Source organism: Denticeps clupeoides, chromosome 5 (assembly GCF_900700375.1).
Source record: "Denticeps clupeoides chromosome 5, fDenClu1.1, whole genome shotgun sequence".
Taxonomy (NCBI): domain Eukaryota; kingdom Metazoa; phylum Chordata; class Actinopteri; order Clupeiformes; family Denticipitidae; genus Denticeps; species Denticeps clupeoides.
In genome coordinates this window covers 15646737-15660718 of record NC_041711.1, presented here as the reverse complement: position 1 = coordinate 15660718, position 13982 = coordinate 15646737, and the positions used below count along the sequence as shown (strand labels likewise).

Sequence of the window (13982 nt, the reverse complement as noted above, 5' to 3'; positions counted from 1 at the left end):
CGCAGAAACGGGCGATCTCGGCCAGCGGTTCCGCTTGTCGCCGCTAGATGGCAGACATCCCCTGCCGAAAAACGTAACGGAGCGCCGCGTTCCGTCTCCGCGGACCGAGCGGAGCAGAAAACGACCTGCGCGCGGTTCGGTGCAGGCAGCAGTCTGATTGGTTTTTTTTTTTTTTAGGCCACTTCAGGATGCTTGGACGGATGAATCTGGTCTGTAGCATATCCTGAATCTGACAAGGGTCTCCGATGACACTCATTTGCGTAAGAAGATTTAAATAGACGGTGTGGATACGGAATACTGTGTGTGTGTGTGCGCGTGTAAAAAAAATAAATCTGAGCCACCCACCGTGTAGCGCGTTACCCCCGCGGTGCTGTTTCGATAATAACCCAATTTGGCGCGAAAAACGCGACCTGGCAACCCAGCCGTTCGCGCCGGCGCGCACGGACGCTAATCTTGTTAAGCAAATTAGCGGGGATCAGCAGGACTCCCCGAGGAAGACAGATCCGCGCTGCGCCGCGTCCGCGCCGTTAAATGGAGGGCGGCAAATTACATCCCCGATCGGTCGTGACGGCGAGAGGGGGAAAGCGAAGCCGCTCACGTCGACGACGAATTAGCATTCCGCGGATATTTCCGGGTTTAATGGAGCGGCGCTTTTTTCACGGGCCTCGTCCCTCCGGGCAGGGCGGCTGCTCGTCGGAACATCGTTAATATTCAGCTGGACAAACACCGTGTGGATGCAGAACATGTGGACTTTCGCAGCACACAAGACCAGTCTCGGACAAAAATAATAATCGAAGGCATTTGTTAGGGAACAATATAAAATATTATTGAGAGATTGGTGGCGTTTTATGTAAAACAACAGGGAAGCAGCAGGAATTCGGAGCTGTGGGGAAAAATACTAACCCAATGCACAATAAAGAAGGGCAAACCGAGAAAACTAGCGTGTAAAAAAAAAAAAACAGATTTTATAATAACTACCCCCTCTCCCAAAACACGTCCCATCCCGCCCGTTCGCCGCGCCGCGCTCCTGTGCCGGCGGACGTCTGGCGCAGCTGACTGGCACGGAGCCCGGCGGGGGGCCCGACGCATCTGATTGGCCGACGCCGACCAATCGCGTGGCCGGACGGGCCGGCGCTCCGCTGATTGGCCGAGAGCGAGGGTACGGCGGTGGGCTGATGTGTCGGGGCTCATGAATATTCCGGCTCGCGGGCAGGCCTCTCCGAGCGGCGTTCGTGTGGAAGAGCCCGCTCGTCTCGGCGCAGATACGGCCGTGGCGTGTCGGGTTGGGAGCCTCCGCGCATCAGGTTGGTGAACCTCCGCGAAATATGTCTGTGCGGAAACTCTCCGCCGGACGCCGGCTCGGTTCGAATGGCATCGCCCTGTAACGCGGAACGAGCACGGCTGTCGCAGTGTGTAGCCTGCGCCGCTAACCACGTCACGTTCGGCTCGTTAGTTTTATTTACACGTTGCGACAACGTAGTTTATTACGTTCCCGTTTGCGGCTTATTTACCGAATGATACTTGTCTCTCATGCCGCGCCTGTCTCTCCAGGTCGCCGTGAAACCACAGACGAGCGCCGGTTCATGGGAGCGACGTTCCTGCCCGGAGCCACCTGCCGCCGCGGAAGGACTCTCCCGGCCGTAGCCGAGCGACGACGCTCCTGTTTCCCGAGACCTCGGCCTCCGGTCGGCCTGCCAGCATGATGCAAATTTCCGAGTCGTACAATCAAAAGAACTCGCTGTTCAACGCGATGAACCGGTTCATAAGCGCCGTGAACAACATGGACCAGACCGTGATGGTGCCGAGTCTCCTGAGGGACGTGCCGCTGGAGGAGGAGAAGGAGGTGAACCCGGTCCGGACCGCCGGCACCGCCCCGGAAGTCTACTTCAAGGACGGAGACATGTACGGCTACTACGTCCTGCTGAAGTCCATCCGCAACGACATCGAGTGGGGGGTCTTCCAGGCGGAGGAGCGGCGCAAGGACAAGCTCGGGCCCCTGGAGATCTCGGCCCGAGCGGAGCCCGACGAGGAGGACCTGGAGAATCTGTTCCACTTCCACCTGAGCGGATTACACTCGGTGCTGTCCAAGCTGACCAGGAAGGCGAACATCCTCACCAACCGGTACAAGCAGGAGATCGGAATCGGAGGCTGCGGACACTGACGCGGCCCCCGGCCTGCTGGTTTTACTCGAGAAAAGGGGGGGAGGTCCTGCACCGTTTCCCTGTAAACTTATTTTCATTTGCACTGTTTAGAAATTGACAAAAGTCTATATTATAAAAATATAGCTATCTATCTGTCCGATGGTCTGTATATATGGAAAGAGTGGGAGCTTGGTTATTTCTGGGGTGCCTGATGCAAGACTGGACAGTTTTGTGTACAGATACAGGCTGCAGTGAAACACAGCCCTAACACTTCTAAATAATCCATGAAGTGGAATCGAATGATATTTCATTAATGGTAGAGCATTGAAGGATTCCAGGAGATTGTTCAGTTGGTGTAACCATCCTACCTGCTTTTTTAAAATATTATTATTATTACTATTTTGCTGACCCTTAAGAATAAAATTTGTATTTTAATGTCATAAATCTGCTTTTGTCTTGCACTTTTTTTTTTTTTTTTTTTTTTTTTTTACCCCCACCAGATGTTTGCAGTGTCTGGAGTCTGGATAGTAGGAGCTCAGATTATGGCTGGCCAGCTCACGAGGGCCTCGGTTGGGTCTGGCCAGGTTGCAAGAGGGTTTGGATGCAATTTAGTCTAATTTGTCTCTGGCAGGGCTCAGGCTGCCAATCCAGCCCTTCAGCACCCGACACATTACAGATCATTTGCATCAAGACATTTCATTTGGCAGATTTCTCTGTTCATCTTAAGCTTGGATTAAGCTAAGCTTGAAGTCGTGGTTGACCAATAGGAATCCTCCTTACCTAAAGCCATGATTTCTGGCTTAAGTTAAACCAGCTATCTGAGAAAACGTGTTCTGTGGAACACACATTTTTTTACGATTAGAGTGTGTACATTTTGTGTAAACCATGTGGACACGGAAAATCGTATGTGCTGTACTTCATGTGAAGCCACAGTTCTTGTTCAGTGTTATTGCTTTATTTAGTAAGTATCTGTACCCAATTTTTACATGACTTGACATGGTGCCCCGATGCCCGCTCATATTCCCCCGAGTGCTGCAACCTGTTAATTCTCCGGCCCATGTGTGCTTCGTCACGATGAAGTTTGGTGAAAAACACTCCACTAAATGTAAAAGGACACCACCACTCAAAGGAGCATGTGCTGGAGAAGCATTGTCACACAGTGTAATAATAAAATTTGCGTGACGATGTCTCATTTTCAGCGTGCAATATTAATCACACCGAGGTCAAATTAGAATTAAAATTAGAATAAAAAATGTCTAGGTTAGAATGTTCCGTGGAAATGAGACATTGGCTTGTTTTGTGTTAAAGTGATGGCGAGTTACTCTTGAGATGCTGGTGAATTTCAGAATTTGACTGAACTGAACTTCCTTTATGGTTTTGTTGATCCAGATGCTGCTACTCTGTGGGTTTGTCACCAGTGCTGATGCCACACTATACTAAAGCCCGGATAAGGTGAAGCACCCTGGGTATTATTCTCACGTTCAGTTTCATTCCTCTCGTTGTAAAATAGGGTAGTCGCAGTCAGACTGCGGTGTTTATATGCATAAATATCTCACTCTGTGACATTGTAGAGATCAAATCACATAGCACTAAATGCAAATCCCTCTCACACAAGTCCACACTGTGTTCTTAAAGCCTCCTCACCGCACAGACAGTTCTACGGTCTTTTATCGGAACGGCGGTCCAGTGTGTGGCCCTGTGCAGGGGAACCTGTGTCTGCAGTCACGCTGTCACAAATCCTGCTAAATTAGCCATGACAAATAAGACCGTAATTGATTTGCAATTAAAATGTATAACTGATTGCATCTAAATAGACTCCCAGCCAATTTCTAATTAAACCACGTATATAGTAACGGCCTTAAGTTTATGGATTGGTTGTGAACTATAGAAATATAGTTATATTGAGTGTTCAGCAATGTGCTGTGCGAGTGTGTGTGTGTGTGTGTGTGTTTCGTGAGGGTTAAGTTTGCAGGTTGTGGAATAATTCATTACTCCATCAGATGGGCACATTTATTTAATTACTGGCAATAATGCGTGCGAGTGTCTAATGGAGAGGCGTTAGAATTTAATGTGCGATGATTTCGCTGCAGATTTACGAGGTTTGAAACCCATGTTCTTCCATACACATAACCTTCTCATTATCGCGGACCAATGCGATTAGTATTGACCTGAAGCGTGCGAGTTTTGTGCCCACGAAGGCCTGCTACCTGGAAGAATCTCTCACGTGTGTTGTTTGAAGGCGGCGCTGCCCGGAACGTTCGACGGCTATCTGGCCTTTTATTTGTATTGACATGGCTGGAGGCGCAGGAGAGGGAGGGGTCTCTGTGATAATGAGCAGGTTTATCGACGGGGGTGAGTGAAGGTAAGTGGTCTAGCTTTGCCAGTCAAAAGGTTCACAGCGCCATTTCATTGCAGGTGCACCTCGATGTAAATGGCAGGCCGTAATTGCTTCCCTTTCTATTAAAACGGTTCCTCCTCTCTCCCTCGCCCTCGCCTCGGCTCCTCTCCCTCTCTCCCCGCCCTCGCTCCTTTTTCCTGACAGTCTGCTACAAGCCTCCTCCTTATTGAGGTATGCAAAAATTATTCATAGTTTTCCATGCATTTTCCATGCGAGTGTGGATGATTTGCATGAATTGAAGGCGGGCAGGGGAGAGCTGGAGAAAGGGAAAACGGGATGGGAGGGAGGGAGACCACGGCAGATGGGGACCTGCAGAGAGGGGGTAATGAGCAAAAAGAGAGAAATGGAGGGAGGTATGAGGAGAACAAGAGAGGGTGGGCTGGTGAGGGAATCGTAATTGCTGTCTCTGCTGAGGCGTGTGTGTGTGTGTGTGTGTGTGTGTGAGAGAGAGAGAGAGAGATGGAGGGAAAGAGAGGGGAATAGAAGAGAAATGGAAAATGAGAGAGGCAGAGCTAGATAGCGCTCTTTGAAATCTCATCCGGCGCTCTTCCTCCCTCCCTCCTTCCCTCTTCCTCTCTCGCTCTCTTCTCCCTCTGGCGCAGCGGGGCACATTAAACAAATCTCCCCGCGCTCGGCCAGATTGCACCCGAGCACTTAATCTCCCGCCGCTGCTCTCGCGTGGCAGCCGGCTGATAAAGGCGAGTGAGCGGAATGCCGGATGGGAGCGGCAGGCCGCATTGCTGTTCTGCGACAGGGCTGGCGTCGCCCGTCCCGGGCGACAGGATCCGGCCATGCGGAGATCCCCTCTTAAGGTCCATCCTCTTCCTATACACTGTGATCTGGGGAATGTAATGGCGGTTGTTCGAGTCGCCAGGAACCCACCCTGCCAGGTGCCGGTGCCGGCGAATCTGCAGCTGCCAGTAGAGATGAATACACTTTACATTGTGTGATGTAGGTGCACTAGCACCACATATACCTCCATTAACAGCCTTCATCAACCTGTTAGAGTATACTGGCAGTTTACCGGGCACACAAAATACACTATAGAGTTTATTTTAGAAGGCAACAATAGTTCAGAAAAAAGCAATAAATGGGAAATTCAAGTCTCCACACGACCCTGGCAACTCCAGACATCCTCACCCTGAGAGGAACCGAGGAGGTGGGTATGTAAGAGTGCCGGGCTTGGGTTGTGGGTGGTGCGTAGCACGGCAGGCGGAAGTAACTGATCAAAAAGTGCGCAATACGAATGCCATCCCCTTGGGTGACGTAAGCACCAGGCTCCAGTCTCACCCCACTGGATCTGAAAGAGACAGAGCTCAATTCAGAGCATCTCATAATGATGGCAAATGTGTCCTCTTCTTTTAACCATCACCCTTGGTGAGCAGTGGGCAGCCATGACAGACGCCCGCGGAGCAGATTGTGGGGACGGTGCTTTGCTCAGTGGCACCTCAGTGACACTTTGGCAGATCGGGATTGGAACCGGCAACCTTCTGATTACGGGGCCCCTTCCTTAAATGCTAGGCCACCACTGCTCCACAGCCAATGTCCTTTGGGGCTTTATGTTGACATGTCTTGTGAATAACGACACCCATTTCAATGCTATGACACATAGATTTATTTAACAACAGGGGGACTGTTAGTTCTTGGGTTTAATGTCCTGGCAGCAGGAAAGAAATCACCAGAAATGGTCCAGGTCAAGTCCATGGACGTCCCACAACTTAAGAGGACGCCTGCTAGAAAAGCACAGATCACCTTCAGAGGTCTTGTGAATACCACGCCTCAATGGATCAGAACTGTTTTCGTGACAAATAAGAAACCTATACAAATTCAGGCCTGTGGTTTTAATGTTGTGGCTGATTTGTGTATATATTTATACTGAAAAGTTGTGAAAACATACACAAGACACATTTAGCACCCCACTTTACTTGCCTTTTTACTGTTTGTCCACACTGTTCTTCGATGCCCATCTGCTGCGATGGCAACGCCGGCTGGGAACCTGTAGATTGGACTCTAGTTTTTGTGTAATGTGGGTGCTGCCGCAGATTCCTTGACGCAGCACTCTCTCAGGCTGTCCTGTCTCAGAACTGCAAGGTCTCTATCCAACCAGTGCCAACTCAAGCACAGCTGGAACAGTGGATCTCTGGCCTTCATTTTCCACCTAATTGACTTTTAATTAACCTCTCACCTTTGGAAGTGTGTGAGAATCCCCAGATGTGTCCCCTGATGCAGAAACGTACATTTCCTCCTTTACTTACTTTCACTCGCCTTTTTCTCATGGTAAAAGAACAACCACACACCACACAGATAGACGTTCTTACTTGTCTGTGTTCCACCCTAAAAAGGACTGATCCACAGGATGCATGGTTGCCAGTTTTTACTCAGTTAATTGGGATTTATTCACCTTCCAGACCACACACACACACACACACACACACACAAAGCCACTCTCTCTTTCAACATGCAGAGTGTGTGGTGTTAAATGGCTGATCCCAAGTGCAGGCTGGGTAATAGTGGAGGGACTGTGAGGTCGCAGCAAAACACACAGCATATGGTTGGTTTCAAGCATTTGTGTTTATTGGTGCCCTTGGCATGGCCACGCCCGAGTGCCAGGGCTGTTTGCACATCGCCTGGGCAGTTTACCTTGGTCATGTGGGCTACAGTGTGTTGTGCTGCCAGGTCTATGAACAAGGGTGGGTGTGTGTGTGTGTGTGTGTGTGGTTGAAAGAACATTGAAATTTTGAAAAACTGCGGTTAGCAACGTGGCCTCGCACCACCAGCGTTGTGAGTTTGAAACCTGGCTCGGGCCTTGTGCGTGAGGAGTTGGCGTGCTGTACCCGTGTTGGCACAGATTTTCTTGGGATTCCCTCGCGCAGTACAAAGGCATGCACACTAGGTGAGTTGGCAACTTTTAATTATTCACTGGTGTGTGTGTGTGTGTGTGTGTGTCCGCACCCTGTAGCAGACTCACACCCCGCCCTGCTCCCAGCGTCTCGCGATGGGCTCTGGCAGATGCTCTTTATGGAAAGTGAGTCAGTGAGGGAATCTACATGTCAGTCTCCGGGCTGGTTAGTGTGTGTACGTGTGGGACAGGGAGAATGGCGTCCTGCGCCCCCCCGGACTCAGGCGGTAATGTGCACCCGGCCGTGATCAACGTAAAAGTCCTTGCCTGCTGCACCGGACAGAACTCCTCTTCTCGCTGAGCTTGCTGGCCCTTGTTGTGCCGCGTCGGTGCGGCAGCGTGGTGTGTCCTTGCGGAGAGGACAAGACCGGGCACAGGAGCAGGGGACATCTTCCATTAGCGCAGGGGGACCGGAGAGTGTGTGTGCGCGCGTAGGACGGCGTAGCTCAGCGAATGGCGAGAGAGCGGAGGGGAGGGGAGCGGAGCCCCCGTGCATTAGCGTGTGATTGGACGCCCTGTCCCTGAGGTACGGCTTGGCCGGGCAGCCTGTGAAGATGAAGGATTACGGTGATAAAAAGGATGCCCTTGAGGCGAGGAAGAGGCCTGTGCAATCACCCACCAGGTGTTCACATGACAGCCCGGCCGCCACGGCATCTCCGCCGCTAGCCCTCCCTCCCACCGTCTCTCCCACTCTCACTCGCACACGATCTTTCTGTCTTTTTCTCATTATCTCCCCTTCGCCCCTCCACATCCGCGGGGAATCTCCACTCGTCTCCTGGCACCCCGTGCCACGCTGTGTCTTTTCTCTTCTCTCCTCCCACCATGGAAAGCTCATTAACACATCCTTCCATGCCGGATTCGCATCTTACTGGATTATCTGGGACCGACACCCACTTCCATCTCCCCGCCCCCTCTGCCTTTAAGGCTATTGATTGGTTAATTCAGACTTGGGAGTTGGCTGATTTCAAGAGACCCCCCCTCCCATTCCCTCTCCTGCCATTCATCAGCTGAGAGTGGGTGTCGGGGGGAAGTGCCGCTGTGAATCAAACCCCTAATCAATCGGGGTTGGGCAGGGCCTCTGCGGAGTAATGATTATATACAGCATTCCCTCCGTCACACGCGCGAGCCCATCGCCTTGACAGAAGTGGCTAATTCAATTAGCACTGGCCTTCCCGAGGCTGGTGTGTGTGTGTGTGTGTGTGTGTGTGTGTGTGTGTCAGAGCCTTAGTCAGTGAGAGGAAATGAGCAGAGAGGATGAGGCAGTCGCCTAAAACTGTCAAGGTTGCCACGCATTACACACACACACACACACACACACATACACCGATGTCACAGGCACCTACTGCTACTGCCTCACTCACGGGGGCATTTTTTTGTGAAGCTTTATAAGACATGGGATGGGGAGTGTTTAGGAATACTGATAATATTCTTATAATATCGTGGGTGTTATGTCCATGCACAAGGCATCACCGCAAAGGCATCACTTAACGCATGCTCCTATCAAAGTGACTTACAGATGACATTATATTTTAGCTGATGCTTAATTTCATGAGTTACAGGGACAGTCCACTGGGACAAACAAGCCCAAGTGCTGACTACACAACTTTCAAAGTTGTGTGATCGCTGTACAGTTTACACTTGTTATTGGGCAGTAAGGGTTTGTGCTGCACAGCTTTTGGGTCCATTCAGTCTAGAAAACCATAGCAAGAAATGCTGTGTTAAAACCTGACCGAAAAATGTCATTTCTGTTCTCATTTCCAAAATAACAAAAAAAAAGGAAAGAAAAAGGGGATTGAGCCATGGAATGGATTGGTGCGCACAGGCAACATGTTTAGCGTCTTCCTGTGCTCTCAATGGCTGTGGCTCATCAGCAACTCGTTCAGATATTTAGCACATTAGATTTCTGACAGCCAGTCGCCAATCAGCAGCCAATGACCTGGTCAGCTAGGTCAGTCAATGTTTTGGTCTCCAAAAATTTTTTTTTCCAGATATAAGAAGCAGGAACGGAGGGGAAAGGACCCTCCGGAACAATGCTGAACACTCGGATCTTATAGAGCAAAAACCAGGCCCGTAGTAGTCAGATACGTACCACTCATGTTCCCCGCTCTCTGCGTTCGGGCTAAACTTTTTGTGCGGCTTTCGGCGGGCGCCGTAATCATTTATATAAGGAATTAACAGGCAGGCTGCGTGTAATTCCGTTCTATTGGATTTCGGCTCTTAACGGAGTGTACGAATTATAATGGATTTTTCCAGTCAGCAGGACCGCGTGCGGTTCACCCCCTCTGCTGTTTGCTGAGGCGAGTCCTTTTCTCAGGAGGACTGCCACTCCCCCGCCCCCTCTCCGACCTCCGACCTGTAGATCCCCAACCTCATTTTCCGTGTGCCACACAACAACTGCGACCTCTAATTACCTTCGTCTATAATTAACAAATGGACTTGCGACGGTTGAGAAACTCATTTCGGTCTCGGCCCCTTTTTCCGGCTCTCCTCGTCTTGTTCCTGCTGAACGCCACTGTACTCACACGCGGCAGTTCAACAAAACTATTCTACACTGATTAATTTATTAATTTCCCCAACCGCCGCGTGTTCGCGGATTTGCCCTGGGTGAGAACGACTCATCGGTTGCCGGAGATTCCCGTGAGCGCCTGGGTTTACTCATAAGCAGTGAGAAGGCGGCGCACCAGCAATGATGCCTGTAGGATTACGCCGTTCCGCTCGGTGTGAAATGGGCTTTTTTAAGCTTCAAGCGCAGTGCGAATCGCATTTTTTTTTCTTTTTCTGTCCGGCTTTGTTTCTGTTTTAATATTAGTGAATGAAAAGGGGGAAGAAAGGCATGCGTGGGAAGGGGGGGGGGGGGTCTGAGAGAGAGAGAGAAGCAGAAAGACGGTACCATTTCCCCCCACAGGCCAATTCTGCTTCAAGTGCTTTAAACTTTCAGTGACCTATGCAGTGGAGCCACGGGGCACTTATGTGAGTGTGTGTATGTGTGTTTGTGCATGTTCTTGCCTTCCAGCTCCCCCTGTTTCTCCCTGCCGATCTGTACTTCCTTCTGCAGGAGGACCGTCTCTGCTTCTAATTCTCCTGTGCACGTGTTGCTCAGCAGTGGGCTCTCTCTCTCTCTCTCTCTCTCTGTCTGTCTCTATGTATCTGTGTGTCTGTGTGTGTCTACACTTTGTTTCAGTGCATCTCTGATCCTGAGCCTTTGAACAGGCCGTGTGTGTGTGTGTGGTTTGACCGCAGTGGTGGTTTCACGGGGACGGCTCAGGCCAGAGAGCACGTCTGCCACTAATCCCCTGGCAGACGTCGACCGTGGACCCACGGCACGGCTTTAGATGAGCTTCCACTAACTGGGTCAGGCCTTATAGGCAATGCACATTAGTCTTCCCACACGTACCACACCCACACACGTTGTCCCGCAATTAAGTAGGCCTGCAGTGCAAATGCTCATGATTAACTTTACATAATCGAGGAAGGGGCTTAGCCGGTAAGACCTCTGACGGTTGTGGCCGTGAACAGGCAGGGCGGAGGCATGATTAGCTGCACCTCAGTGATGGAGGAAGGTTGCGTCATCGTTCCTCATCAACCTGAGCGTCCATTAGAGCAGGACTTATCTTCCAGCCTGCAGGTTTTAGGTGAAAATCTCAGCGGATGCAGCGCGGTATCAGCATGGGTAGTGCTGCGCATTCGAAAGCAATTAGAGGCAAAATCGGGGGGAAATAACCGGCAGAGAGAAAAAAAAACCACACACACACACACACACACACACACACACTGCCTCGCTGGAGAGGAAGCTGTTCTGTATGCGGCGCGCGTGCCGCTGCCGCCTGATCGCTGCCGGGAAATAAGAAGGAGACGCGCGGCTCTCCGGCGCCGCCGAATCGCTAATGGCCCCGCCGAGTGCGCGGTTATTATTCCGGCGCGATCAGAGGCGCGCGCCTCAAGCTGTCTGCCCGCGCGGCGTGAAGAGGGGGGGGGGCAGCAATCGCGCAGAGCGTGTGTGTGCGTGCGTGCGTGTGTGTGTGCATATCTCTGTGTGTGCGTGTATGCATGTATGCGCGCGTGTGCATATGTGTGTGACTGTGTGTGTGTGTGCATGTATGTATGCGTGCGTGTGCATATGTGTGTGAGTGTGTGTGTGTATGCATGTATGCGTGCGTGTGCATATGTGTGTGACTGTGTGTGTGAGTGTGTGTGTGTATGCATGTATGCGTGCGTGTGCATATGTGTGTGTGCCTGTCTGTGTGTGTGTGTGTGTGTGCGTGTGTGGCTGCCCTTTAGGTCAGCCTCTCTCGCGCTCCGTCTGATGCCTGACAAGCCCTCCGCTGCAGGCGCCCATGCACGACTGACTGACAGCCCACGCAGAGAGAGAGAGAGGGAGAGGGAGCGAGAGAGAGAGAGAGAGAGGGGGGAATTATGAGCAGAAATTCAATAAGGACAGGCAGAAATTAATCATTCCGATTATTCTAATGAATTTGGACTACTGTGGATGCCCGGTAAGGGTTAAAAATCAACAGGAAATTAAGACAAAGATGGTGGATTGGGGAGGGGGGGGGGGGTGGTGTATCGGGGTGTCACACAGGCTCCATGCGGAAAAATCAATAGAAAAGCCAGACATTAAATATGAGGGCTATTTAACAGTCCGGATTGCTGTGGACGCGCTGAGCATTAAAACGGGAGACATTTCTGCTGGAAAGAGGGATGGAGGGTTGGAGGGAGGGAAGGGACGAGGGAAAGGGAGAGCTTGCCAGGTTTCCACCCCGGCGCTTTGTCCTTTGGCTGTTTGCAGAGTTGCTTGGTAACCGACACACCTGTGATAAGGCTAAAGCGAGATCGGGGAAGACAGACGGCGACGAGAAGAGGAGGGGTGGGAGGAGAAGGGCTTCGAAGAAAGAGGGGGGTGGGGGGGTGCACGGAAGGGATAAAGGTCAACAAAATTATATCTGACGACAATTAGGGCGCCGCCGCGTTTGCTTTCCGAACCTGCGCCCGCCGCCAGGCCTGTGGACCAACACAATGGCGGCCCCGCCCGCACGAAGCTTCCCCACCGCGGCTTTCACATCACGCGCGGGGCGGAGAACGGGCGGCGGAGAACGGGCGGAGCCGCAGAGACTTAAGGACACTGATGGATGGAAGCGGTGAATCCTCCATTGTTCACGGCCGCCGTCCTCCTGCCCCGTCTCGGCACGCCTGACGTATCTGCGCCATTGTTCAGCCGTTCTTTGTCCTTTTTGGACACCTGAGCGTTTGGGACCCACGTGTGAGTCCTGGCCTTGTTTTCCGAGCGGGGAGAAAAGCGGCAATCACGCAGCGGGCGGGTCGGTGCAGCCGTCGAGCGAAGGAGCAAAGAGCTCTTCAGGTTTTTAAAAAGAAAATGGCACCGCGGGAGGCAAGACATTGTGCCCGCGGCGGTGGTTGTTGTTTTTTTTTGTTTTTCTTTTTTCCCCTCCGTCGTGCAGACCCCATCTCTCCTGTCGTCAGAGTCCTCGCGGTCGCCGCGGACCGAACGCTGCGCTTGTAAACAGGGTCCGGCCGCTGCCGGGACAACGTGACCTAGAACCTGGACACGTCCCCGCTCACGCGAGCCTGATCCGTCCCTGGGCTCGGCTGGACCGTTCCAGTCGCGGGAATACACGGGAAAAAAGAAGCATGTTCCTGACCTGCGGTTACCACTCGCTCGGCACTGAAAATACCCGGCGGAGGAGCTCAGTAATGATGCAAGGCTGCTGCCGGGGCCGGCAAACCTGAGGCTGCCGGTCCAGCCGGGCGGAGACGGCCCGGCCCGCTGAGAGCTGCCCACGAGCCACCTAGGAGTGCAGCAGGCGGGGCGCAGGGGCCCTGCCGTAATTGATTTAAGGAGCAGAGGACGGGGGGGGGGACAATAGACGGGGCAGTAAATAAATAAATAAATAAATAAATAGATGGCTTCAAAAGGCGCCCGCCCCCCCATTGTCTGTAATAAGATTTGCTGGCTCTCGAGCGCCAGCGGGGAATCGATCTCTGGTGAACCTCTGATGCTCGGATAAGTGGCCCATCTGCCCTCCGTCTCTGCCTCTGCGCCTCTCTCTCCTCTCTCGCTCGCTCTCATTCTCCCCGGCCCCCGTGCAGCCGAAATGTTTACCTCCCCATCGCAGGGGAGCAGAGAGCAGGGAGAAGGAGGGATGGAGGGATGGAGGATGGAAAGGGAGGGAAGACGAGCAGGCAAGAAAGGTTTGGCTTTTTTAAAAGGAAATCCTCAAGGGCGCTGGCGCGTCTGCTCTCGGGGAGGCATGCTGGAGGGAAGCGGTGGGACGGGCATTCTGCCATCACATCAGATACGAGGAAAATGGAGACATTTCCGTCCCTTCAACCTCCTGTAGGCAGACATTATTGACGCCGGGCAAAGCCGTTGTTGTCCTTCAATAAATGCGAATGCAAGCTCAATGGTGTCCCTTGTCACTGTGGTCTGCTCCTGTGTCCCGTACGACATTCTGACACATGACACCGCATCTTTTTCACTCTGTTCCAGGGATAGGACATTTGGTGATACATCATCAATGCAGTTGCA

The 13982-nt window shown here is 52.0% G+C and overlaps 1 protein-coding gene across 1 annotated transcript; it reads left to right on the top strand.

Annotated features, from left to right (window-relative positions):
* Positions 1-465: 465 nt before the first annotated feature.
* On the top strand, positions 466-2585 carry mid1ip1b (MID1 interacting protein 1b). The gene is made up of 2 exons (XM_028980553.1): positions 466-1304; positions 1552-2585. Exon 2 carries the CDS (start codon positions 1700-1702, stop codon positions 2159-2161), a length of 462 nt encoding a protein of 153 aa, XP_028836386.1. The 5' UTR covers positions 466-1304; positions 1552-1699; the 3' UTR covers positions 2162-2585.
* The last annotated feature ends 11397 nt before the right edge of the window (positions 2586-13982 follow it).

Bases quoted from the DNA above. Each gene is read 5' to 3' on its own strand.
- mid1ip1b (XM_028980553.1), top strand. From the start codon at position 1,700: ATGATGCAAATTTCCGAGTCGTACAATCAAAAGAACTCGCTGTTCAAC.